The 26,108-nt window shown below is 46.1% G+C and overlaps 2 protein-coding genes across 2 annotated transcripts in view; both read right to left on the bottom strand.

Annotated features, from left to right (window-relative positions):
• Positions 1 to 1,514: 1,514 nt before the first annotated feature.
• Positions 1,515 to 15,513, bottom strand: PSMG1 (proteasome assembly chaperone 1). The gene is made up of 8 exons (XM_056851949.1): positions 15,383 to 15,513; positions 13,203 to 13,257; positions 12,236 to 12,383; positions 11,664 to 11,815; positions 11,324 to 11,386; positions 10,283 to 10,481; positions 4,987 to 5,123; positions 1,515 to 1,745 (listed from the first exon to the last, which is right to left on the bottom strand). The coding sequence occupies exons 1-8, from the start codon at positions 15,511 to 15,513 to the stop codon at positions 1,674 to 1,676; spliced, it is 957 nt and encodes a 318-aa protein (XP_056707927.1). The 3' UTR covers positions 1,515 to 1,673.
• A 4,845-nt stretch (positions 15,514 to 20,358) lies between these two features.
• Positions 20,359 to 26,108, bottom strand: part of OSBPL5 (oxysterol binding protein like 5) — a 219,621-nt gene continuing 213,871 nt past the window's right edge. Inside the window, exons 20-22 of the mRNA XM_056850980.1 lie at positions 24,807 to 24,924; positions 22,782 to 22,878; positions 20,359 to 20,904 (exon numbers count right to left, since the gene is read on the bottom strand). Of these exons, the coding sequence (XP_056706958.1) occupies positions 20,769 to 20,904; positions 22,782 to 22,878; positions 24,807 to 24,924 (351 nt within the window). The 3' untranslated portion in view covers positions 20,359 to 20,768. The remainder of the gene's footprint in view (positions 20,905 to 22,781; positions 22,879 to 24,806; positions 24,925 to 26,108) is intronic.

Genomic DNA, 26,108 nt, shown 5'->3' with positions numbered 1-26,108 from the left:
AGGACATGATAGAGGCTTACAAAATTATGCATGGAGTAGAGAGAGTTGGCAAAAAACTTTTTCTCCCTCTCCCCAAATACTAGAACTTGAGGACATCCAGTGAAGCTGATCAGCAATATGTTCAGGACAGACAGTACAGGAAATACTTCAGGAAATACTGTTCAGGAAATACTTTACACACTTCAGGAAATACTGTTCAGGAAACACTACACACACACACACACACACGAGTGCCTTGGACTGCAGCCAGTGCTCTCGAAAGGATTATGTCCCGGGACGAGCCCCTCCGGGGCTCCAACCCCCACCCGCCACTACGGGACGACCGCTACAGACCCCAGGATCAGGGGAACAGGGCGGCGGGGAAACCGGACCATCCGAGGGCACCCGCAGCGACGGCCCCTCACCTTCCTTTCCTTCCCCAGGGTCCGGCTGGAGCAGCGCCGGGACGAGGCCCTCGGATGCTGGAGACCTCCTGCGCCCGGCCCCAGCGCCGCCCATGGGGCGAGACAGGCGCCCCCGCCCCGCTCAACAGCTGAGTCTCGGGCGAGCGCGGGCGGGGCCAGAAAGAGTGCGCCGGCCAGCAAACCCCGACGGCTCGGGGATCCACCCTCCGCCCTTATTTGGGGATTTCCGGGGCGGGCCTGGGGGAAAGAAGGGGCGGGGCCTCTCTGGCCTAGAGGGGATATAAGGCCAGAGAGGAGCCTCGGTAGGGGAGGATTAGCAGCAGGAGGTTGAGGGAGAGGGAGCTGCCTCTCGTCATCCTGGCTGTTTCCGAGGGGGAGGCAAGCTCAGATTCCCCCTCGGACTGGTCCGAAGCCGAGAAGGCTCCTCCGGCCGGGCCTTCCCCCAGGGCAGAGACCTCGAGGGCGACGGCGACGCCTGGGAAGCGTGACAGATTAAAATGTGGAATTTGCTGCCAGAGGCAGCCACAGGCAAAGACAGCCTTAAAAGGGGATTAGAGAGATTTGTGGAGGATAGGTCTATCAGTGGCTTCTAGCCGTGGTGACTAAAGGGAACCTCCACGTTCAAAGGCAGTAAACCTCTGAATATCAGTGCCTGGAGGCAGCATCAGGGGAAGGCCTCAGCCTCTATGTCCTGTGGTTGGACCTCCAGAGGAACTGGTTGGCCACTGTATGAGACAGGATGCTGGACTAGATGAACCATTAGTCTCATCCAGCGGAACTCTTATGTTCTTATGCCTTCTCAGTTTCCTGCCACCTGCTTTGTTTTACTCTTGCATTCTCTACTCCTTTCCTAGCCCAGCTTGCCTTTCTCTCTAGTTATGAGCTCCTCCACCAAAGTATCCCAGAGACCTGCCCTGCCTCTGGGCAGGAGGCCAGTTCAGCTATTCACTCTCACAGGTTTCACCATCACCAAAATATTCTTTACAGATGATGATACTGCTTTAGGTAGAAGAGCACTGCACATTTCTCTATATGAAGGAGATACCTAAAGAACAATATTTACAGTTTGTAAAAAATTAGTCATGTTTTAATTCGCATTCGTCGGTAGAACCCCTTCCCACAAGTCAGTGGATGGTATAAGAATTCATGCATTCTGCCTCTAATGGAACAGCCACAAGTACCAAATGCGTCCAACCAAAGTGGCTTCAGTTTAAAAGACCGAAATGGAATCCAACTTAAAAAGCACTGAGCAGAGAAAAATCTTTTGTTTTAAGTGTAGATGTTGTTGATTTCAGTTGTTGTCATCAATTTTGCCAGGGTTTCTGTGCTTCTTGAAGTGTCCTGGGTAAAATGAAGAAGAAAAAAGACTTGGTAAATATGAACAAGAAAGAATACATCAACAGCGAATAGTCATGACCAGGAGTAAGGAAGTACAACTTGTGGAAAAGAATGAGCCACAAGACGAGCTGATGAGTATAGGATTTCTTTCAAAGGCTGCATACGATGAGGAGAAATTCCAAGCCCCAATACTGAATTCTGACCCTGCTTCAGATTTTGCTAACTAATTAATTACTCAAGAAAAAGAAATAAAGAACCAGTAAGCACACAGTGAAATGGTGTTTCCATTTATGGTAAACAGTGGGATTTAAATGTGCTTATGATGGCCCAGGCTAGCCTGATCTCGTCAGACCTCAGAAGCTAAGCAGGGTCAGCCCTGGTTAGTATTTGGATGGGAGACCACCAAGGAATACCAGGGTTGCTGTGCAGAGGAAGGCACTGGCAAACCACCTCTGTTAGTCTCTTGCCATGAAAACCCCAAAAGGGGTCGCCATAAGTTGGCTGCGACTTGACGGCACTTCACACACACACACACACACACACACACACACACACACACACACACACACACACACACACGAGTGTCTTGGACTGCAGCTAGTGCTCTTGAAAGGAAAACAGAAACCTTCTGTACAAAATGGCTTCTCCATTCAGTGACAGCAATTCCACAGATGCCTGGAGAAGCACATGTGCAACATCTCCCACTGCAGGACAGAAGGGAGGTGCCCTTACGAGAGCTCCTACATGCACAAAGAGTGGCTTGGTTGGGGTAAAGATGCTGCCCCCTTTCATTTCTGATTATGCAACTGCTGCCAAACCAGCCCAGTCTATGGAGCTGAAATATACTCAGCTCCGGTGGTGCTTGTTTTCTGAAGTAAACCATCAATTCAGCTTCCAAAGCGTACCTTAGAGGAAGCACAGCTTAGAAATAATTAACCATATTTATCTCCCCCTTCCTCCAAAGAGCTCAGGGCAGCATACAAGAGTTTCCCACCCCCATTTTATCCTCAAAACATCCCTTTGGGGTAGGTTAGGCTGACAGAAGGTGACAGGCCCAAAGCCACCCAGCGAGCTTCCATGGCACAGCAAGGAACTGAATTAAGTACCTAGAAGGTCAAGCAAAAAACAGCTAACAAGGCCAACAATATAATTAAAAGCTAAGCCATTAAAAAAGTTGTCTAAGTACATATAGGTTTAATACAAGATAAAACCAATGATGCTAATGACTCCTATATAGCCTTGCAAGGAGCCTTCCAAACACATGTATTAAAACAACACAATTGGCATAATATACAATAAGACATGCATTCATACACAAACCATAAACATACAATCACAAGTTGTGATTTTATGTTGATGGTTTGTGTATGATTGTATGTCTTATTGTTCATGCAGACCGCAGCGTAATAATAATCGTAATTATTACGATGCGGTCCGCATGAACTTATTTAGATTCTTCAATCGTTCTTCAGAGTAACTCCTTGCTGCGCTTATCAGCTGTTATCAGCCCAGCGGCTTCTCATTATGTGGAATGTCTACATAACTGTAATTCTCATATGGAAGCCTGTATTACGATGCGGTCTACATGAACTCATTTAGGGACTACTCTCTAAGAATTTATTTAGGGATTGTTCTTATACATGTACTTAGATTGTACTATTTTTTCCATTGTCTTTGGACTTGATTTATGAAGTGTGTTATATTTAATTGCATATTGGCTTTGAGTATGTTTTGTCCCCTTAGCTAGTTTATTTGTGGTCATTGCTGCTGTGGTTTTTGCTAAGCTTTCATAATACAGCACGTTCCTTGCATTTTGCCTATACATACATGAGCATATGATCTCAGTCTAGATCTGAGATTAGATGTTAACAGGTCAGTCACAGAGCCAACAGCAGTTTTCACAAGATACCATGTTTCTTACTTGCACTCTCAGGACAACAGCACTGATTGTTTTGTGACTTCAGGCAGGTGTGAGCAAGGCAGATGTAGCACACCCTTAAAAGAGTTACTAGGTTTCCATACCGCACACTTCAACTGGTTAAACAGTTCCCCCCCCCCCCACACACACACACCTTGGAACTTTGGAAACTACTCCAAGAAGAAGAAGAGTTGGTTTTTATATGCCGACTTTTTCTGCCCCTTAAGGTAGAATCAAACTAGCTTACAATCACCTTCCCTTCCCCTCTCCACAACAGACACCCGGTGAGGTAGGTGAGGCTGAGAGAGAATGACTTGCCCAAGATCACCCAGCTGGCTTCGTGTGTAGGAGTGGGGAAACAAATCCAGTTCACCAGATCAGCCTCCGCCGCTCATGTGGAGGAGTGGGGAATCAAACCCAGTTCTCCAAATCAGACTCCACTGCTCCAAACCACCGTTCTTAACCACTACACCACGCTGGCTCTCAAGGGGCTTGATAATAAGCAGGTAGTGTAGATATGGTCCAAGCCTGTCAGGATGTGAGAATATGGAACAAAGCCCCATGGTAAATTTTTCCAAGAGGGCACAATTCATTGTTGTATAAGATCATGAAAGGAAGAATCCAATTTAAGTCAATGTTTGGATCTAAAACAATCAAGTCACAGTTGACTTACAGCGACCCTGTAGGGTTCTCAAGGCAAAAGACTAATAGAGGGGGGTTTGCCACTGACTTCCTCTGCGCAGCGACCCAAGTACTGGCCAAAGCTGACCTTGCTTAGCTGACGAGATCAGCTAACTTGGGCTATCCAGGCCAGGGCCCAAGAGCCTTCGTCCACCCTAAAAATCACTTTCCCATGGAATTCACATTTGATGCAGTCGTCCCAAAGAGAAACTAGTGAGCTTGCCTGAGCCCCAAGAGAAACCAGTGAGCTCACCTGATGACTGTTTTACTGGCCATGAATCAGGGCTAGTACCAGCCAGGTCAGGCAGCTGCTCAGGAATAACAGATGGCTAAAGAATCTGCCGAGCCGAGTACAGTGATCCCTACACTGCCTTCTCTGCTGCCTTCTCAGTGCCCTAAAGTGGGGAGGGTGAATTAAGCATTGCACAAGTGATGCAAGCAGTATGGTGCAGCTAGAAAAAGCTTCAGGTCTCTTCTAAGAGATCCACAACAATGCAAAGCGGGAACTAAACTCTTAGGTACCGCATTTGCAAAGAAAGGCCTTATAGAAATTGAAGCCACCTTTTCCTCACAGCAATTGCTATGGTGCACCACTGGGGGGGGTCTGAAATAAGACAACGTATACTCCAAATAATCAAGTCTTACCTTAACCAAACTCTTCAGGATTCTGGAAGACAGGACAGGCTTGAAAGCTTCAATGGTAACGATGTCCAGTTTGATGGCGTCAGTATAACACTGATAAAGCACTGCAGGGATTTGCCACACTTGACAGTAGCTGAGAACTAAGTACAACCAAAGAAAAGAGAAAATGATCAGGAACAGGCTGTACAACGGGCAAACAAGGTTAAGTGCCCAGTTGATCAGAATCAGTTACTTCAAAAAGATTTGTATCTAACCTTTCTAAGTGCCCTGGGGGTAGAGGCCTACCACACACACACAAAAAAAACCCTTCACACCCATACTCACCATATTTTTCCATGCATAAGATGACCCTTTTTTCTAAAAATATTTAGAAAAAAATTGGGGGTCCTCTTATACATGGAAGGTTGCTCTCTTCCCCACCTGTCAGCTGACGGGCGGGGGAGTGGGAGGGAAGAGCCCGGTGGGAGGGAAGAGCCCGGTCACCCTGGCTGCCGGCAACCAGCCTTCCCAGGGTCCCCACTCTCTTCGCCGCCCATCAGCTGGCGGGCAGGGAAGAGAGCAGGCCAGGAAGAGCCTGGTCACCCTGGCCGGCTGGCGACCAGCCTTCCTAGGGTCCCCACTCTCTTCCCCGCCCCTATTTTTCCATACACCCCCATGTATAAGACCCCCCCTGATTTCTTAATTTTGGATTAAAAAATATAGGGATCATCTTATACATGGGGGCGTCTTGTACATGGAAAAATACGGTAATTCCAAATTTAACACTTTAAACTAAACTTAAACATCAGCAGCACAAAAACATTAATCACTGTATCTGTCACATTTCAATCACATAATATCACCACTAAAAGCCTTGCCCAAACAAATAAGGTCATACTGCTTTTTAAACTCCAGGAGAGTTCAAAATTAGTTCTGTTCTAGGGCATTATTCCATAACCACAAGGCTTACAGATGAAAAGGCCCTCTCCTTGGTGTAAATGTTATTTTTCACAAGTAGAGGCACAGGGCAGAATCTTGTCAGAACATTGGGGGAGAGGTGCAGATTTCATACAGGGAGAAACTCTTTCTGAGTTTAAGCTGGAGCCAAGTCAAGAAGGGCTCTGTCAAAATCCACACCTTGAACTGGCCCTGGAAGCAAACTGTTAGCTAATCCCACACTGGCCAAATACATTCCTATCTCCGACATTCTGTATTAGCTGGGGCTTCTGGGCCATCTTCAAAAGCAGCCGCCAGTAGAGGGCACTGCAGTATATCCTAGAGCCGTGTTGGCGAACCTATGGCACGCGTGCCGACTCCGGCACGCGTCGCCCTCTCTGCTGGCACGCAGGCTCAGCTGGGCGGCGGGGTCCCGCTCCTGGACTCCCCGCCGCCAGCTTTGAACTGCTCTGCGCTGCCTGCAGGCAGCGTGGAGCAGTTCAAAGGCCCCACCCCCCTCCCTGCACTCTCCGCTGCCCAGCCTTTCCCCTCCCCCCCTCCCCGGCCAAAAACCCATTTGCGGGGTGCACGAAGTGGCTGCCGCCCTCCAGCCCCCTTCTCCCTTTCCCTCCCCTCCTTCCCGGCCAAAACCCCCTTTGCAGAGCGCAGAGGCGGCTGCTGCCCTCCAGCCCCCTTCTCCCTCTCCCTCCCCCGGCCAAAAAACCCTTTGCAGGGCACACGAGGCGGCTGCCGTCTTCCAGCCTCCCTCTCCCTCCCCCTCCCCCAGCCAAAATCCCTTTTGCAGGGCGCACGAGGTGGCTGCCGTCCTCCAGCCCCCTTCTCTCCCTCTCGCCCTCCCCCCCTCCCTGGCCAAAACCCCTTTGCAGGGCGCACGAAGCGGCTGCCGCCCTCCAGCCCCCTTCTCCTTCTCCCAGCCAAAACCCCTTTTGCAAGACGCACGAGGCGGCTGCCGCCCTCCAGCCCCCTTCTCCCTCTCCCAGCCAAAAACCCTTTTGCAGGGCGCACGAGGCGGCTGCCGTCCTCCAGCCCCCTTCTCCCTCTCCCTCTCCCAGCCAAAAACCCTTTTGCAGGGCGCACGAGGCGGATGCCGTCCTCCAGCCCCCTTCTCCCTCCCCCAGCCAAAACCCCTTTTGCAGGGGGCACGAAGCGGCTGCCACCCTCCAGCCCCCTTTTCCCTCTCCCAGCCAAAACCCCTTTTGCAGGGCGCATGAGGCGGCTGCCGTCCTCCAGCCCCCTTGTCCCTTAACCTCCCCCCCTCCCCGGCCAAAAAACCCTTTGAAGAGTGCACGAGGCGGCTGCAGCCTCTTGAGCCGGCCCTCCAGCCCCTTCCCTTTCTCCCTCGGTGCCTTCCATGGGCAAAAACCCTTTTCCTGGGTTGCAAGGCAGCTGCCCTGCAGCCCCCTTTTCCCTCTCCCTTCAAAACCCCTTTCCTGGGCGCGCAAGGTGGCAGCACGCTGGCCCAGAAGCCTCATTCTCCCCCCCCCCCGCCAGAAGCCCCTTTCCTCAGCTTGCGAGGCTGCAGCTGCCTCTCATGCTGGCCCAGAAGCCCCCTTCCCCACCAAAAACCCCTTTCCTTGGCGCACGAGGTGGCTGCCGCCCTACTCACCAGCCCAGAAGCCCCCTTCCTTCCCTGGCCAGAAAGCTCTTCCTTCCTTTCTTTCCTTTTCCTCCCTCCGTCCCTCCCTGAAAACTTTCCTGATTCCAGCAAATGCCTGCTAGGTCTCTCCAGGACTTCCTCAAGAATGGAGAATACAGCCCTCCCACAACTGGTAGACTGCCTCTGAATGTGAAGGTACCACTATGGATGTCTGGTTCCCAGCTATATTAGGTCTAATGCAGTTTTTGTTCTAATGCAGTTTTTGCAGGCAGCATGGAGCAGTTCAAAGGCCCTGCCCCCTTCCCTGGACTCCTCGCTGCCCAGCAGGGAGTCCAGGGAAGTTGTTTTTTCTAAACTAAAACCTCAGTATTCAGGTTAAATTGCCGTGTTGGCACTTTGCAATAAATAAGTGGGTTTTGGGTTGCAGTTTGGGCACTCGGTCTCTAAAAGGTTCGCCATCACTGCAGGGATGATTGTTGTGGGAAGATTCTGGGATTCTATTCATGGATGTTGTGGAGAAATGACATCTACCCAAGAATTCACCCCAATACTGCAGTTATTGTGACTGCATTCTGTGTGTGCACAAGGACCCACCTGCAAACTCATAGCTGGCAGAAAGAAGAAGAGGACTTGGTTTTTATATGCCGACTTTCTCTACCACTTAAGGGAGACTCAAACCGGCTTAAAATCACCTTCCCTTCCCCTCTCCACAACAGACACCCTGTGAGGGAGGTGAGGCTGAGAGAGCTCTAACAGAGCTGTAACTTGCCCAAGGTCACCCAGCTGGTTTCGTGTGTAGGAGTAGGGAAACAAATCCAGTTCACCAGATTAGCCTCCACCGCTCATGTGGAGGAGTGGGGAATCAAACCCGGTTCTCCAGATCAGACTCCACTGCTCCAAACCACCGCTCTTAACCACTACACCACACTGAAAGAGGAGAGGTTGAAGGAAGGAGCCATCAACCTCCAAGGTCAGAATACTCAAGGTCTTGGTTATGCTTCTGACTCCAGCTGCGATGGTTTAAAACCCCACACCCTGTTAGTATGTTACATCCAGAAGGGACAGAGAAAGAAAACAGCCAAATTGCTAGAACTTTGGGACAGTAAGTTCATCCTAAAAAGGACAGGGAGAAAGACAGAGGCTATTTAAACTCAGGCCACAAGGAACACACGATTTTATTTAAAACATTTTAATGCTGCCTTTCCACATAATCAGGGTCTGCTAGGCAGCAAATATAAAAAACATTTAAACCACTGGTTCCCAACCAGGGGTCCGTGAGAACTAAATTAAGGTCCGCGAAACAAAGTTATAAACCCATAATAAATATTTTCAATTAAAAGTTCTCTATTATAAAATATATATTCAAATATTATTCTAAGTTTAATGTTTAACTAACAGTTATGATTAAAGATTATTTTCAAATTCTCGGCATTTTTATTTTGAACTTTGGGGTCCCTGCACCGAACAAAAAAGTCCTAGTGGTCCCTGGTCAAAAAAAGGTTGGGAACCACTGGTCTGATCCATCCCATAGGAGACCCTCAGTCTCCCTTCCTCGGAGCTATCCTTTATTAGAGGCCTTTAAAGGTCAACATTAGTACCTTGAGTTGAGCCCGGAAGCAAACTGGAAGCTTGTGTAGGTAGAATAAGACAGGAATGATACAGGACTTGATTTGGGAGTACAAACCATGATGGACTAAGCTTACACCTAGGGACTCCATCCTGCCCATGCAGCAAGGGACAATAGAAAGAAGTCCCAAGCAGGACATCTAAGGCTATTGACCTTTAAGCCACTGAAGCTTCAAGTAAAGCTAGCTTGTCCTAATTAAACAACATTTAGGATACGTTCCAAGTGTAGGGAGAGGGGACTGTGTGTCTTTGCCTTTTCTTTGTTCCCTTTCTCAAACTGAAAAGCTTGAACAGGCCATGTATATTCTTTTTATTCATTTATTAAACTTTATTATAGTTTGAATGCTCTAAGTCTGATCTCTGGGGAAATTAGCTCTTGCTACCTGAAGTGTGGTAACGAGGAAGAGCAGCGGACAAGCTCACCAACCCTAGAGCACAAGAGCTCAAAATTGTGATAGACGGCCCCTCAATCGTCTACAGCAGTGGAGCGGGAGGCTAGACAGAGCCTCTAAATGGCAACACAGGTACTGAGTGCTAGATGAATGAGCCAGCGTGGTGTAGTGGTTAAGAGCGGTGGTTTGGGGCAGCGGACTCTGATCTGGAGAACCCGGTTTGATTCCCCACTCCTCCACATGAGGGGCGGAAGCTAATATGGTGAACTGGATTTGTTTCCCCACTCCTCCACATGAAGCCAGCTGGGTGACCTTGGGCTAGTCACAGCTGTTTTGGAGCTCAGCCCCACCTACCTCACCAGGTGTCTGTTGTGGGGAGGGGAAGGGAAGGTGATTGTAAGCCGGTTTGATTCTTCTTATGTGGTGGAGAAAGTCGGCATATAAAAAACCGACTTTTTTCTTCTTCTTCTACATCTGGCAGGAGATTATCTGAGTCACTGGTGGCAGAAGGTGGTACCTGCTTTGTTATTGGAGTTCCTTAGGGAAGGGCAACATTGCCAAGTGGAGACCTAGGATGGCTGCAGGGTTTTTCTGACCTCCTGGGGGCTGACCACGAGGAACAGGGAAGGGCACACAAGCCTATTCCTTCACAGATACCATTGCTGTATTAGATGGAATTGATAGAAGGCCCTCCTGTCTTTTTGTGCTAGAGAAAAAAATAAGAGGAAAAATAGAAGTTATTACATACCTGCTGCAGGGAGATCCCGTACAATATTTGGTTGTTCTAGAAGTGAGCAACAGACATTGTCTTTGAACTGTTTTGTTTTTAATGCTTTCAGAAAAGGAGAAGAAAGCATTAAGGTTGGTTCAGGTGTTTTATAATCTGTAACGGAGGATGTTGAAAAAACAGCTACTTGGAAATCTGTCTTCTGCATGCGTCCAAAAACCTAGAATAGAAATTCCAAATCTCAGCATCAAGGAGACAGAAAATAACTGCATTGGGGCTAATGGCCATGTTATGAGAGCTTCCAATAGGGTGAGATAAAGATATATGCAAATGAAATAATCCATTGGATTGGGAACATAAATCACAATAGTGGTTTTTTTTTAATTGCTAGTGTTATTGTGAATTAGTATGGTGCAGTTCATAATACCACTGTAGTGATTTTTTAACTGTCCTGATTTATTCTGAATTGATGTAGTGTAGTGCCCTGCTCTGGATGGCCCAGGCTAGCCCGAACTTGTTAGATCTCGGAAGCTAAACAGGGTCAGCCCTGGTCATTTGAATGGGAGACCACCAAGGAAGTCCAGGTTTGCTACACGAGACAGAGAATGGCAAACCACTTCCGGTCATACCCTGCCTCGAAAACCCTACAGGGTTGTCCTAAGTCGGCTAAGTAGTGCAGTAGCTAAGGAAATGAGCGGTGAACTGAGAGATCCCAGTTCCAGCCTGCCACAAGTTTACTAGGTGTCCTTTGGCAAGTTACTCTCTCTCTACCTTAGCCTCCTCATTTTCAATGAGAACAATAATTCTGGCCTACCTTACAGAGAACAATAATTCTGACCTACCTTGTAAGAATTACAAGATAATACATGTGAAGCAATCTGAACTTTGAAAGGGCTACATAAGTATAAATTCTATGAACAATAATATTATACGAACAGTACCAACAGTAATGGACACTCTAGTACCGAGGGAGATGAAAGAAAAAGAAATTAGTGAATCCATGTAGAAATCAAGCATCCTTTTTTTTGCACATACTCCTGGAAAACTGATTTCCTCCCCTACCTTTTCAAGCCACTGAAATTGTTGGTCCTCAGCCACAAAACAAGTACACTGGCACAACAAAACCTGTTTAGACAGAATAGAAATAAATACTTCATGAATAGGTTCTACATGTTAAGGTGGTGTGACGCTCTAAATCACACAATTTTGACTAGTCTCACAATACAAGAATTCACAAACATCACCCATTTTCTGTAAGGCAACTGGTATGAACAAGAAGAGGCAATAGCTCCACGGCAGAGCACATGCTACACATTTACTGTACCCCAGGATGATAAGGCAACTTCATATGCAGAACTTGGGGGGTGGGACTATATACACATATAGTAGAGATATTACTTACTGTAGGATCTGAAATCAATCGATAGAACAAACAGAAAGAATCTGAAGGCAGGACATTGGTTGTGTTTGATGTTCTGCACCATTCATTCCACAACTTGACAGATCCAACTACTTCCCAGTCTCCAGAATTCAAAACAAATGAAGACAAGAATGCTGTGAACAAAGCCAGATTTGCTTTATGTAATACCGGAACACTACTGTTACACAGATAAGTGCTGTCAAATTGCAACCAACTTATGGAAACCTCTATAAGGGCTTTTCAAGGGAAGTGAGGAGCAGAGGTGGCTTGCCATTGCCTTCCTCTGCAGAGAATTTCTTGGTAATCTCCCATCTATGTACTGACCCTGCTTAGCTGCCAAAATCAGGCTATACCATGCACCCCTCCCTCCCATGAACATATTATTAGCAGTCACACTTCTTTAGACAAGCTTAGCAAAGCAACGTGGTCCACGTGAATAGCATGATCCAAAAATTATTTAAGCTACCTGTGACAGACCACAGTTGATAGAAGACTTTCACTGTGGTTTAACATTGAGATAAAATACAAACGATTCCATGACTTGCACTGCTTACCTGCTGCATTGTGTCCTACACCCAATATGAACTTTGAGCAAGGAAACTGATGATCTGAAGAGCTTTCTGTAGATGCACTGAATGCTGCGTTCCAGAGAATGTGGACTTCCCTGAGCATAAAAACAAAACAAAAGCGAATGATAACACTCTGAGCAAGAATATAGACTAAGTAATTTAAGTTGCTCCAGAAGTGATTGTTGCTCCAGAAGGTCGGACCAGAACCAACGGGCTGAAATTAAATCAAGAGAATTTCTGTCTAGACATTAGGAAGAATTTTCTAACAGTTAGAGCAGTTCCTCAGTGGAACAGGCTTCCTTGGGAGGTGGTAACCCCCCTTCCCTGGAAGTTTTTAAGCATAGGCTATGACCTTAGGCAGATCATGAGAGAGAGGGTACCTTGGCTATCTTCTGGGCATGAAGTATGGGTCACTGTGTGTGTGGGGGGTAGTTGTGAATTTCCTGCATTGTGCAGGGGGTTGGACTAGATGACCCTGGTGGTCCCTTCCAACTCTATGCTTCTAAATAGGCTAAATATAAACAGAGCTCACAGCAACATCATTGATCAAGTGGCTTAGTTCTCCACTCATTCCCACAGAAAGCAACTTCCAGAAGGCCACCAGGGAAAGTATACCTTGCAAGAACATCAACATCAGAGAAACAGAGCTTCCCTTCTACTCTAGTTATCCCCTGCAGCCTGCCAAGTGTTGGGACAACCTGGATCACCCAGCCTGCTTGCTTTTCAGGGAAGACAGGGGGCTACCTCAGTTTGTGGGCTGCACTATTCTGACCTGTCGAAAGCCAGCCAGCATTCACAATGCCAACTTAAGGATTGTCTTGAAGCAAACTGACAAGTTGACAACCAGAAGCTTCATTAATAAACAAGGGAGAGCAGCCTACAATGGATCAAACCATCTTCCCCATCATCCTGCTCCACATTAGGGTCAATCATTTGCCAGTGGAAGACTCACTAGCTGGGCTTGGAGGCTGAAGTCTGTGCCCCCTAACTGGTATTCACAAGGCTGCCTGTAAATATGGAGATTCCACTTAGTCATTATAGCTAATAAACATTGATAGATGGACCCATCCACGAATTTACCTAATGCCCAGCTTACATTGCCCAGTTGAAAATAACCATTTCCTGTACCGTCTCTTTCTTTGTAAATGTGTTGCACTGGAGAGGGGGCATTAGATCTATAAAACATTCTTAAAAATCATCTGAGAAGATGAACCAAGACCTGTCCTTCCCATGCCCTCCCTTGGCTGGGGGAGGGCGGGCTAGAAGTATGAAAAATAAATAAAGAGAAGGATGAAAGTAACCGACCCAGGGAACTGCTGAGAATCATTCCAGGGGGCATTAGATCTATAAATCATTCTTTAAAATCATCTGAGAAGTTGAACCCGAGGGGATCTGTCCTTTTCCCATGCCCAGAGGGGAAGGATGAAACCGACCAACACAAGGAACTGCTGACAATCATTCCAGACCAAACTTACACATAACCCTCTTTTATTAGGACTCAGGTCCTGTCTGAGAGCACACCATCTGACCCAGATCCCTGCCCAACCTTAGAAGCATGTGGGTTTTCCATTATGATGGAAAGGCACTTTGCACACGCTTAGAGGTGCCACAGTTATGAAGTCACAGCCTCCACGCTATTGCTCAAACCCTGTTCTTGGGTTGAGCCTTGCCTCCGACTCCGTTTGGACCCTTCGGCCATTTATGCATGGGAGATTTTGCCTTGGATTTGGCACTCTCTAGATGCACATTTCCCCCATCTAAATGTTCAAAACTCAACGTTTTCTCAAAACTCAACAATAAGCCCCCATGCAGAGTTTTGAGAATTCGGATGGGGAAAAAGTGCATCTACAGAGTGGCAAATCCAATGCAAAACTTTCCATGAATAAACGCCCATTGGCCATTTATGCATGGGAGGTTTTGCCACTCTCTAAACACACATTTTTCCCTATCAGGATTCTCAAAACTTAAAAAATAAGCCCCCCCCCCCATGCAGAGTTTTGAGAAATCGGATGGGGGGGAAATGTGCATTTAGAGAGCGGCAAACCCAAGACAAAACCTCCTGTGCATAAGCAGCCAATAATAAGCCCCCATGCAGAGTTTTAAGAATTCGGATGGGGGAAATGTGCACCTACAGAGTGGCAAATCCAATGCAAAACCTTCCATGAATAAGCACCCATTGGCCTTTTATCCATGGGAGGTTTTGCCACTCCCTAAATGCACATTTTTCCCTATCCAAATTCTCCAAACTTAAAAAATAAGCCCCCCCCCCATACAGAGTTTTGAGAACTCGGATGGGGGGGGGAATGTGCATTTAGAGAGCAGCAAACCCAAGACAAAACCTCCCGTGCATAAGCAGCCAACAACAAGCCCCCAGGCAGAGTTTTGAGAACGTGCACCTAGAGAGCAGCAAACCCAGGGCAAAGCCTCCCGCGCATAAACAGCCAACAATAAGCCCCCAGGCAGAGTTTTGAGAATTCGGATGGGGGAAATGTGCACCTACAGAGTGGCAAATCCAATGCAAAACCTTCCATGAATAAGCACCCATTGGCCTTTTATCCATGGGAGGTTTTGCCACTCCCTAAATGCACATTTTTCCCTATCCAAATTCTCCAAACTTAAAAAATAAGCCCCCCCCCCCATACAGAGTTTTGAGAACTCGGATGGGGGGGGGAATGTGCATTTAGAGAGCAGCAAACCCAAGACAAAACCTCCCGTGCATAAGCAGCCAACAACAAGCCCCCAGGCAGAGTTTTGAGAACGTGCACCTAGAGAGCAGCAAACCCAGGGCAAAGCCTCCCGCGCATAAACAGCCAACAATAAGCCCCCAGGCAGAGTTTTGAGAATTCGGATGGGGGAAATGTGCATCTACAGAGTGGCAAATCCAATGCAAAACTTTCCATGAATAAACGCCCGTTGGCCATTTATGCATGGGAGGTTTTGCCACTCTCTAAATGCACATTCCCCCCCCCCATCCGAATTCTCAAAACTTAAAAAATAAGCCCCCCCCCCACAATGCAGAGTTTTCAGAAATCGGACGGGGGGGCGGGAAATGTGCATTTAGAGAGCAGCAAACCCAAGGCCAAACCTCCCGTGCATAAACGGCCACCATGTCTGCCCCCCCCCCCAGCTTGCCTTTTCTTCCCGAGTTCCTCGCGAATCTCCCGGTCTTCCGGCGCTTCCTCTCGCGCCGCTGCCTCCTCGTCGTCCTCGTCCACGCCAGCTCGGGACGGGGCCGCCACCACCTCCCCGAAGAACGTGGCCATGCCCCCGGCTTGGTCAGCGACGCTCGCCACTCTGGCCGCCGGCTCTATCCACGCAGGTTGGGTCGTTTGCTTCTGGGTTACCGCGAGTAGGTCGGCGACAACCTTGGTCCGCGACGCTCGCCGCTCTGGCCGCCGGCTCTATCCACGCAGGTTGGGTCGTTTGCTTCCGGGTTATCGCGAGTAGGTCGGCGACGACCGCTTGCAGTCCCGGCGCCTCTCGGCGAGCATGCGCAGACGCGGCGCTCCTTCCATTGGCCGCCTTCTTGCTGAAATGTGACTGGCTGGCACTTCGCCCCGCCCCATCTTTTGTGACGTGAAACTCAACACGCTCTTAAAAAGCCAATGCTGCAACTCTAGTATATGCACTCTTGTTTGGGAGTAAGCCCTGTTAGATTCAATGGGATTTGCTTCTGGCTAATAGGGTTGCCAGAATAGGAAGCCCCAGCCTTCAGTTTGCAATATCTTTTTTTTAAATAAATAATTTTTTATTAATTTTTATAACACAAAGAATATATAATAATTTTATAATTATAATTTTATAATACAATAATAATAATATAATTTTTTAAAAAAAGAAAATACGAAAGAGTATCTATATATACTAATTAGTACATTCGTGGTTACAAAATTATAAGGTTCAAAAAGATACCCCTTCGACCCTCCACCCACCTTAAAAAAGTGACCCGCCACCCGACTTCCGAAGAAGTGTCTAAACTGTTTTAAAAATATCTATTAACAGTAAAATATAAAACTATTAAAACTAGTTTCTATAACTCATTAATTAAAGTAGTAAAATCCATTTTTGCCCGTTTATCCCAATATGTGACGGCCTAGTTTGCAAGATCTGAGCAAGGCTGTCAAAGAGGACATTTTGGAGGACTTTCATTCATAGGGTCGCCATGAGTCAGTCCATCTCTTTTCCTGCTGCCCTCAAATTTTCCTAGCACGACTGTCTTTTCTAATGACTCTTGTCTTCTCATAATGTGATCAACCTCCACGGGCGGGAGGGTTTTGGGGGCAGAGTCTGAGGAGGGCGGGGTTTGGGGAGGGGCTTCAATGCCAAAGAGTCCAGTTGCCAAAGCAGCCATTTTCTCCAGGCGAACTGATCTCTATCGGCTGGAGATCAGTTGTAATAGCAGGAGATCTCCAGCTGGTACCTGGAGGTTGGCAACCCTATCCATCCAACTTGGGAAGAATGTAAAGGTATGGTTGGGGGTTGTTTGGGACATAAGAACTGAATCATCCCACTAAGTTGTTATATCCTTTCCAGTTGGATACAATTACAGTTTAGGTTGCTATAATTAAAACAGTCATCATTTTTATGCTACTTATATTTCAGATTGTCCTAAAACAAACTTCAGCAGACACAGCAGGATGAAAGATGGAGTCTGACATCCATTACTCTCTTCCAGTATTCTTGGATTTCCCACAAAGCTGCCTCTTGCAAGCACTTCTGTGCTGGGTATTGATCAGTGCCAACATACACCTGATTACATTAAATGTACTTAACTGTACACTGTAGCGAAACACCAATTATTTAAAATTGCATAATGATTTTAACCTTAAACTGGTTGATAGAGTATACTTTATTTCCGTTTTTAAAGTCTGCTATTTTTTGCTCTAGCCGCTCCTCTCCACAAATATAATTCCAAATGAATTAGAGCTTGTGAAGCCTGCATATTACCTGAAGACATATTAACAGCAACACTGTTCCATGGCCTATTTTCATCTGTGCTCTGCAATTTAATGCCACACACATCGCTTGAAAGGCCAGGCCTTCTTGTCCTCTTTGTAGTAACTCCTTCCCCTCATCCTTTTATGTATTTCTTTCTACTGACTTGAGTTGCAATCCTGATGGGGGTGTGTGAAGCTTCTTAGGAGCTGGCGTGACCCCACGCTGGGCATGCCTCTTTAACCCAGGATAAGGGGCACTTATGCCATCCTGGGGGCACCGGCATCGGTGCCTAATTGCCCCCCGTTCAGGAATGGGCTGCCCTCATGGGCATGTCATACTTCTAACAAAGTGATGTGCCAAAAACTTATGCTGCAATAAATATGTTAGACTTTAAAGTGTCACAAACCTCTTCGTTGTTCTAACTGTATGCCAGATGTCAGGTAGTTCATCCAGCACGAAAAATACAGCATCCTCCCTGTTTGCCTGAAGTTAATCCTTTAGCTCGACTTTGATGTCACTTTTATTGAAATGCCTTTTTGGCCTAGAAGGATTTTTATGGGCTCCTTAGGGCAGGTGCTTTCGCTCTCGGCAGTTTGCCAGGAACTACTGTCAGGAGTGGTTCTAAAGGAAGGTCAGCCTGGAAGGTATTCTTGCTCCTAGTTGAGTGCCAAGGCAAAAATAAGAGGAAAGTTGTATCCCGGAGGGGTTATAACACTGAAGAGCCCCATTCTGACAATGGACCCAGGTCACGCAGATAGACCATCCTACTCTGGCCTTGCTGTCATCCCCATCAGCTGTGGAGGCAGGCAAGGAAGGCTCCTACTCAGATCAGAGCATGTAAGCTCAGCTTGTGTGTTGGCAGAAATGCCAAAATACTTGCACTTTTCCAGTGATGGTGTGGTGGCATACATAGAGTTGGAAGGTTCCACCAGGGTCATCTAGTCCAACCCCTTGCACAATGCAGGAATTTCACAACTACCTCCTCCATGCACCCCCAGTGACCCCTACTCCATGCCCAGAAGATGGCCAAGATGCCCTCCCTCTCATCATCTACTTACCATCATAGAATCAGCATTGCTGACAGATGGCCATCTAGCCTATGCTTAAAAACCTCCAGGGAAGGAGAGCTTACCACCTCCCGAGGAAGCCTGTTCCACTGAGGAACTGCTTTGTTCAAAAATTCTTCCTAATGCCTAGATGGAAACTCTTCTGATTTAATTTTAACCCGTTGGTTCTGGTCCGACCTTCTGGGGCAACAGAAAACAACTCTGCACCATCCTCTATATGACAGCCCATCAAGACTTGAAGGTGGTTATCATATCCCCCGCATCTTCAAGTACTTGAAAGGCTGTCGTAAAGAGGATGGTGCCGAGTTGTTTTCTGTTGCCCCAGAAGGTCGGACCAGAACCAACGGGTTAAAATTAGTTCAAAGAGCCAACGGGAGGACCAGCAATGAACTGAAGAGGGCAGATAGTGCGTCTTCTCTGCCACTATTTTCATCCCTGCCTACCTGAAACAGTCCTGGGGAGCCACGGTTTTATGTTTGCCTCCACTTACGCCATGGCCCTATTCAACCTGTGCATCTGAAAACTGAATTAAAAGAAAATACTGAGAACTCCAATTGTGGACCTCGCAGTTTCTCATTTGGTTTAGTTGAATGTTCGAAATACTGAGTCAGCTAAGCCATGAGTGCAGACTTAGGACTAGAATGTAAAGATGGTTTTTAGAAGTTCACATTTGGTCTCCATTTCTTTTGGCCTCTGCTCTTCTTCTTTGCAATCCTACAAGCAAGAAGGCTGGAAGCCTTTTTCTAAAATGATAGCAAATAGAGGTATTCATGATTCTGAAGTAACACAGCACCATTGGACTTTAAGTTTGGCTAAAAAAGTGCTCCCTGACTCAAAAAGTTTGGGAACTGCTGATCTAGAATATATACCCATCTGCTTTGCAGATTCTTGAGTCAACACACAAGTGACCTCACAAAGGAGAAAAACAAAGCCTCAAGCAACAATCCATCGACAAAGGAGTTGTAAGTGAAAGTTGTGTACTTTTATTTCAACGTATCAAGCACAAACAAGGTTTCCCCTTCCAGGGGAACATCACGAGGAATGTAGTTAAAAATCTGGAAACATTTACACTGAAAGTTAGCCAGACTGGCACCACCACTAAATATTTTAAGGCTGTGTATGTATATATATATATATATATATAGAATCTTTTAAAATATATATATATATATATCAGTACTCACCACTTGGAACTACTTCAGGCCAGAAAAGAAAGGCTTAGTACTGGCTGCAAGTCTACATAAAATATTGCAAATCTTTTAAAAATGGTGTAAAAATAGGAAGACTATCAACAGATTCAGAGGATGCAGTGGCAAACCCTTACTATTCCTGACCTTTAACCTTTAAATGTACCTAAGAGCAAACACCACACACAGGGTGTCTTCACACAATCGCAGGATCAGCCCTAGGCTGGGGAGAGGCTTTCTATGATTTGAGGAGGCAGCAGCTCCTCAAAACAAAATGCAGGGAAGCCGAACCAAATGGGTGCAAGCAATTGCTTTGGGGGAAAAACCTGGAACGGCTGCTTGCGCCTGCTCATGCAGCTACCCTGTACTCATCAAAAGTCCTCCTAAGTCAACAGAAGTAACCCGGTGTGCACCCCAGTGCTCTTGTGAGTTCATAACATATAAAATTCTCTATATACAGAAGTGTTTAAACAGCCATCCTCTTTAACCCATCTTGGAAAAAATGGTACATTTCAGAGGCATTCCTTTATACAATGGTTGGATGTACATGTTTTACTCAACGTAAAGTCAATTCTCTCCGTAGATATTTTCTAAAAATCTGAACGGGTTAATGAACAGGCATGTTTGACCCTATGGCCCGACGGGCATAGTTTAGGACATTATTGGCGGTTCATGGTAGGCTTTGTATTCCCCAAAAGAGGCAAGCGTTAGGAAATCGTGCATATTTACAATCTCTGGGGAATGGAGTGTAATGAATTGGTCGTGTGTGTTTGGCATGAGAGAGCACTGACCCAAAGATCCAAGGAGAAGCTGTGCTATCTATACCTGGGTGGCTTAATTTTCAAGATGGCCACCCAATGCTCCCTTCTCTGTGTGAAAATTCAGTAGCCGTCTTGATGCCAAAATACCCCCCCAACCCACCCACAGAAGAGCCATAGAACAAGCCACTGGGAACCATTGTACAAAACCAAGTAGATGTGGTATAGTGTTACAAGGGGCACCAATACTGGTTGGTATGTTTTAAATTGCATCAGAAAAAAAGGACGAGACATAGAAAAACAACATTGCACAATTAAAGCTACATTTGGCTTTAGCATTAAGGCCCAAACAGGTAAAGAGGTCCTTGTAGATGTACATGTAAAAAAGGCAATGACATAATCTGACGAACAAAACTTGTAGGTTCCCTGGTTAACCTTGTTTCTTCCTTCCTTCTGCCCCCCGTGCTGTGTAGGTATTAAAGTGCTGGCTGCCACAAGCGGGCTCCTTGCATTTCAGCCTCCCCGTTCCAGCAGCTGGTCGCATTTATTGCCGCCAGGCTCAGTGCCTTTATTTGAACACGTAATTCATGAAGAGCTGACACGTTAGAAAGATGCAAAGAAGAAACCAACAGCGAGAGTCCAGGAAGAGGTTTTCAGATGAAGCCCTCCTGTAGAGAGACTTTTTGTTCAGAGCGGCGAGGTTTCTGCAGCAACAAGAAGGGAAGCGACTGGCGTTTAAAAAGGGATTGCATTCTCTGGCACATGCATCCAACAGAGAGAAAAAAAAAACCTCAGGATTGACCCAGGTTTGTTTTACATGCCACTACTGAATAAAATGTTCTGGCCACACAAAGTTCTTTAAAAAGATCACTATCTATCCAGCGCATTTTTAACCTGTCCTTCCTCTGGGTGATATACTTGGTTCGCCTGCATTTTATACTAAAAACCATATAAGGTAGGGTGGCTGGCCCAAGGTCAACTAGCAAATGCCATGGCCATACAGGGATTTGATCCTGAACTACCTTGAGGGGGGACTTGATTGAGCTCTTTAAGTATTTGAAGGGCTGTCACTTAGAGGAGGGCAGGGAGCTGTTCCTGTTGGCACCGGAGGATAGGACTCGTAATAATGGGTTTCAATTGGAAAGGTACCGGCTAGATATTGGGAAAATTTGTATTACAATAAGAGCAGTTCGACAGTGGAATCAGCTACCTAGGGAGGTGATGAGCTCCCCCTCTCTGGAAGTCTTTAAGCAACAGCTGGACATACACTTGTCAGGGATGTTTTAGGCTGATCCTGCATTGAGCAGGAGGTTAGACAATATGGTCTGTATGGCCCCTTCCAATTCTATGATTCCACCTTCTAATGCTCTAACCACTCCATCATACATCTTCCCTTCCTATAAGCTGGTTGCTTGCTGACTGTCAAGGACACACAGCATCCGCAGGCCTCCCAACTTTCCAGTTTTCAACTGATCAGATTAACCAATGTTTCTGATGATTTAATTTACATCATTACAGTCCACCTTTCTCACTTGGACTCAAGGCGGATCACACGGAGTGAGTCAATACAATCGATGGGACGGGGTATTCAATAAACAACAGAATAGGATTAGGGTTGTAGAACCAGTCAGAAATCTAAAAACAAACTGAAGCAAAGCACGAGTCTTAACATGGCACATTAAATGATACAAAAATTACACAGTAGGGTCCCAGTTTCAGTAAGCTAAACACAGTAGCATAGGCCACAGTCCCCAATAACATATCTAAGTAACTTTGTGAATCACTTAGTGCAGTGCAACTCTATTGCATGTGTAGAAAAGCTCTCTTGAATCATTCACGTTTGCATACTTTGCAGAAAACCAGGAGAGTGGGAGCTGACAAGGCAAGAACTGACCTGCAAAATCAAGTTAAGGGTTTCTTGAAGAAGCTCCACTCTTGCAAAGTAAGGCAAATGTTTATATATGCTTGGTGTACGGCATGAATTTACAGACTTCCTTTACACAACACCATTTTATCTTTGGAGTTGCAGCGGTGTCCACAGCCGCTTTTGTTCTCCTGTTCTATAAACTGTGAAAAGGGGACAGTGTGGGATCTTGAAGTTTGTACTTTTCACATACAAAGAGCTTGATCGGAATCAAACACTCAATCCAATTTGTCGGCTTTATTTTTCATCAGGGGCCACGCGATTTGAGAGCTTCTACACACGAGGCAGCCCTCTGGTCCTGAGGCTGAGTTGCCTCATCTCCATTAAAAGGGATCCCACAGGGCGGGGGGGGGGGTTTCACAGACTAACTGGCTCCTTCCTTCAGCCCCCACCCCTCACCTGTAGTCCCTGTGATTATGGGCCCTCTCTCCACAGGCCCTACAGAGGTCCAGAACACTTCTAGATCCAGCTTTTGAGACCCCCCCATTGTCCCCACATGTGTCTTTTTCTTCCTCCTTCCAGCTAGAATTCCCACAGTAATAGATTTTCCTCTACCACTCTCATGCCCGTTACAGAAAGGGACATGTGGCTAACTTCACTTTCAAGAGGACTGGTGTATATTTGAAGCCTAGGCAGATCACTGTATTTCTGCCATACCTGTGTATGTCTTGTTGGGCTCTCTGGAGGGATAAGACTGCAGTGTGGATTTCTTTCAGATGGTTGCTTTCTTTTCCACACTGAGTACTTTCAAAACCTGTGATGGAATAGAGACAGTATGATTTCATTGGTGTTTTGGAATATGGGAAGACTGTCAGCATAGGCAATTGAATTTTTTTGCATTTTTCTTTGTTCCCCAGGAAGGAAAATCATACATGGCAAAAGGAAATGGTAGTATACATTTAACACCTGCTTAATATAGCAATGAAAGCCTGAAATCATTTTTAATACTGCAGATTTTACAGATCTGTCCAAGGAAGAGATTCACTTATGATACTTCTTTCCTATATAGGAGCCCCCATGTCAGCACAAAACCAGCACACAAATAACCTCTGTAAAACAAATTCCTCAAGAATTCAAGGAGAATGGCAATTTAGAATAGAGAGGGTTGTCAGATATATCCTGCCCCATTCCACAACCTCTCTCCTTTGAAGCTGGTTTTCAAAATGGTATCAAGGCTCCAATAAATGCATTGGTCCTTAAGACATAATTTAAAAAGATCAAGGTCCCCTGTGCAAGCATCGGGTCATTCCTGACCCATGGGGTGACGTCACATCCCGACGTTTACTAGGCCGACTTTGTTTATGGGGTGGTTTCCCAGTGCCTTCCCCAGTCATCTACACTTTACCCCCAGTGAGCTGGGTACTCACTTTACCTATCTCGGAAGGATGGAAGGCTGAGTCAACCTTGAGCCGGCTACCTGAAACCGACTTCCGTCGGGATCGAACTCAGGTCGTGAGCAGAGCTTTTGACTGCAGTACTGCAGCTTACTACTCTGCGCCACGGGGCTCATGAAATTAAAGTTGGAGAATGCGGGCGTCGATCCCGCTACCTCTCGCATGCTAAGCGAGCGCTCTACCATTTGAGCTACTTCCCCTTGCTGAGACATAATTAGCCCCCAATAATGTAACCTAATTAGTGGCCATTAAAACAGTATGAAAGCAGGTACTGTAGACATAAATGATGTACAATGGATTGGGGGAGGGGGAGCGATTATGTACAAGTGATGCACCATTTTGTCCACCACTTTAAATTTTTTTACCCGTTTGACTTCTCAAAGACTGTTTGGTTTAATTAAATTCCCATCCAAGCAGTGAGTTATACTGTATTTGACACATCCTATACTATAGCTAGCATATATAGTTTTTTGATATTTCAAATACTATCAGCCTATTATTAACAGTTACCCTTGCATATGTTTTAGGCTTGGAGAGGTATTTTGCTCTGTGAGCAGTGGGTACCAAGAGATACTAGCTGCATTCAGACAATCAATAAACCCTGGTTTGATCAAACCCTGGTCAGTTGTCGCGTCCTAACAAAGATAGCACACCAAAAGGGATATGTTTGTTGACTTCAAATCAGGATTTAAATCTAGGGTTCTCTTCTGGTTTGCTAACCGCAGTTTATGCCAATTGTGGTTTGTTGTGAAACCCAAATTCATAAAACCATTGTTTGTTGAATAGCATCATCCCTTGTGGCTACCTAGTCCCGAAGATGGCGGTATAGGGAAGGTATCCTCCATGCACCAGGCAGAGAGAAACAACAAGCAGAGAAACTAGGGTTTTGTTACTTATGTCTAGTAGACTAACCAGAGTTCATTGTGCAAACCATAGTATATCATGACATGAAAATGCAGCTACAGTCCTCAATGAAAGGTATTCCCTTGCCCACTTATAGCTTTTATTCTCAGTTTACAACACCGTATCAAATCATGATTTAAAGCATTATCATAACTTCCAAATTGCAAGATTTGAACAATTTATCCTGTTGTTTTAATACTTGTAAAACAGGTTAAATGGTTCAAATCTAGTCACACTATTCTTCTCCAGCTGTAGAGGAGACCAGATCTTCTGATGTAATGTCTATGTAACTTCACAAATGTTCAGGAGCAAGCACTGCTCACTATGCAAATTATGCGATTATGAAATGTAACCACAACATATCACAGAATAAAGTTCAAAATACCATCATCATCGGACTGTCCCTGCACAGATTCTGGTGTTGAGCAGCTGCTTTCTGTGTTCTGGCTGTTGTTGGACGGTTGATCGCTGGCTTTACGCCGCCTACAATCATTTGCAGACCTCTGAACAAAAGGCAACACAGAAAAACACATTAGATGCACACATTTTACGATAGTGGGAGAGGTCAATATTGTATTTATCATCTATAAACAAATAAATGTCTAGATTTCATAGGGAGCAGTGGGTACCTGTGGGCGTGGCTCTATGCCGAAATCCTCAGATCCCCTATTCATAAATCTCACTATTTTCAGTAGAATAATTTCATGATACTTTGAAATATTTGGAGGATTGTAACGTAAGGTTCAGGCTTTGTTTTAGCTTTTTTGCCATTATTCCCTCCAATAATGAAGTGGATGGCCTCATGCAGCTGGCAAGGCAGCAGAGAAAAATGGGTCCACCCACAAAGGGCAGCATTTCATGCGTACCGACTTGGTTACCACCAAGAAGAAAAAGCATTGAGGTTTGGACTAGGGTTGGGTGGCAGAGCATGGGAACAAGCCATAGAGACAGAAATGCTAAAGCACGTTAGTTTCCAGTTTGATTTGGGAAATCCATTGCTCGAGCCCTGCTTCCAGTCTACAATATGGTGAAGGGTGCTGGCTTTGACTGGTGGTGCACACTGCAAACTTAGTGGTACAAGGACGCTGCTCTGCACCACTGACACCCTGAGTTTTTGCAGATAAAACACCAAGGATGAGGGACCATAACTTGTCCTAGGCTACCAGGCATATGCTTTTAGGTCTCTGAAGTCCAGTAGCCTGAAGTCCATTGGCCGGCTAACCACAGTATTCTGAAGAGGAGAATTTCCCTGGGTGGGCCCCATGAAATGTTTAGAGGCAGAAATTCTGCAAAGGTCGGTAATGATTTTTGTTAAAGTCTACTTCACAGAGCCCTGACCTGGATGGCCCAGGCTAGCCTGATCTGGTCAGATCTCAGAAGCTAAGCAGGGTCAGCCCTGGTTAGTTTTGGATGGGAGACCACCAAGGAATACCAGGGTTGCTGTGCAGAGGAAGGCACTGGCAAACCACCTCTGTTAGTCTCTTGCCATGAAAACCCCAAAAGGGGTCACCATAAGTCGGCTGCGACTTGATGGCACTTTACACACACACACACATACACACTTCACAGAACACTTGTATTAAGTGAAACCCTGTTTTCCAAAACCTGGCTCAAAACAGGCTCATGGAGAATTGACCATATGAACATGAGAATCAACTGTGACTTTGCATAAGGCCATTCAGCAAGC

This window comes from Euleptes europaea, chromosome 6 (genome assembly GCF_029931775.1).
Source record: "Euleptes europaea isolate rEulEur1 chromosome 6, rEulEur1.hap1, whole genome shotgun sequence".
Taxonomy (NCBI): Eukaryota; Metazoa; Chordata; class Lepidosauria; order Squamata; family Sphaerodactylidae; genus Euleptes; species Euleptes europaea.
The sequence above is the reverse complement of the archived record's forward strand: the minus strand, read 5'-3'. Positions and strand labels throughout refer to the sequence as shown.

Coding starts and splice junctions, on each gene's coding strand:
- PSMG1 (XM_056851949.1), bottom strand. CDS start 15,513: ATGGCCACGTTCTTCGGGGAGGTGGTGGCGGCCCCGTCCCGAGCTGGC. Junction 11,816..12,235: donor TGTAGGACACAATGCAGCAG/GTAAGCAGTGCA, acceptor CTTTGTTCACAG/CATTCTTGTCTTCATTTGTT. Junction 5,124..10,282: donor ACGGGATCTCCCTGCAGCAG/GTATGTAATAAC, acceptor GGTTGTACTTAG/TTCTCAGCTACTGTCAAGTG.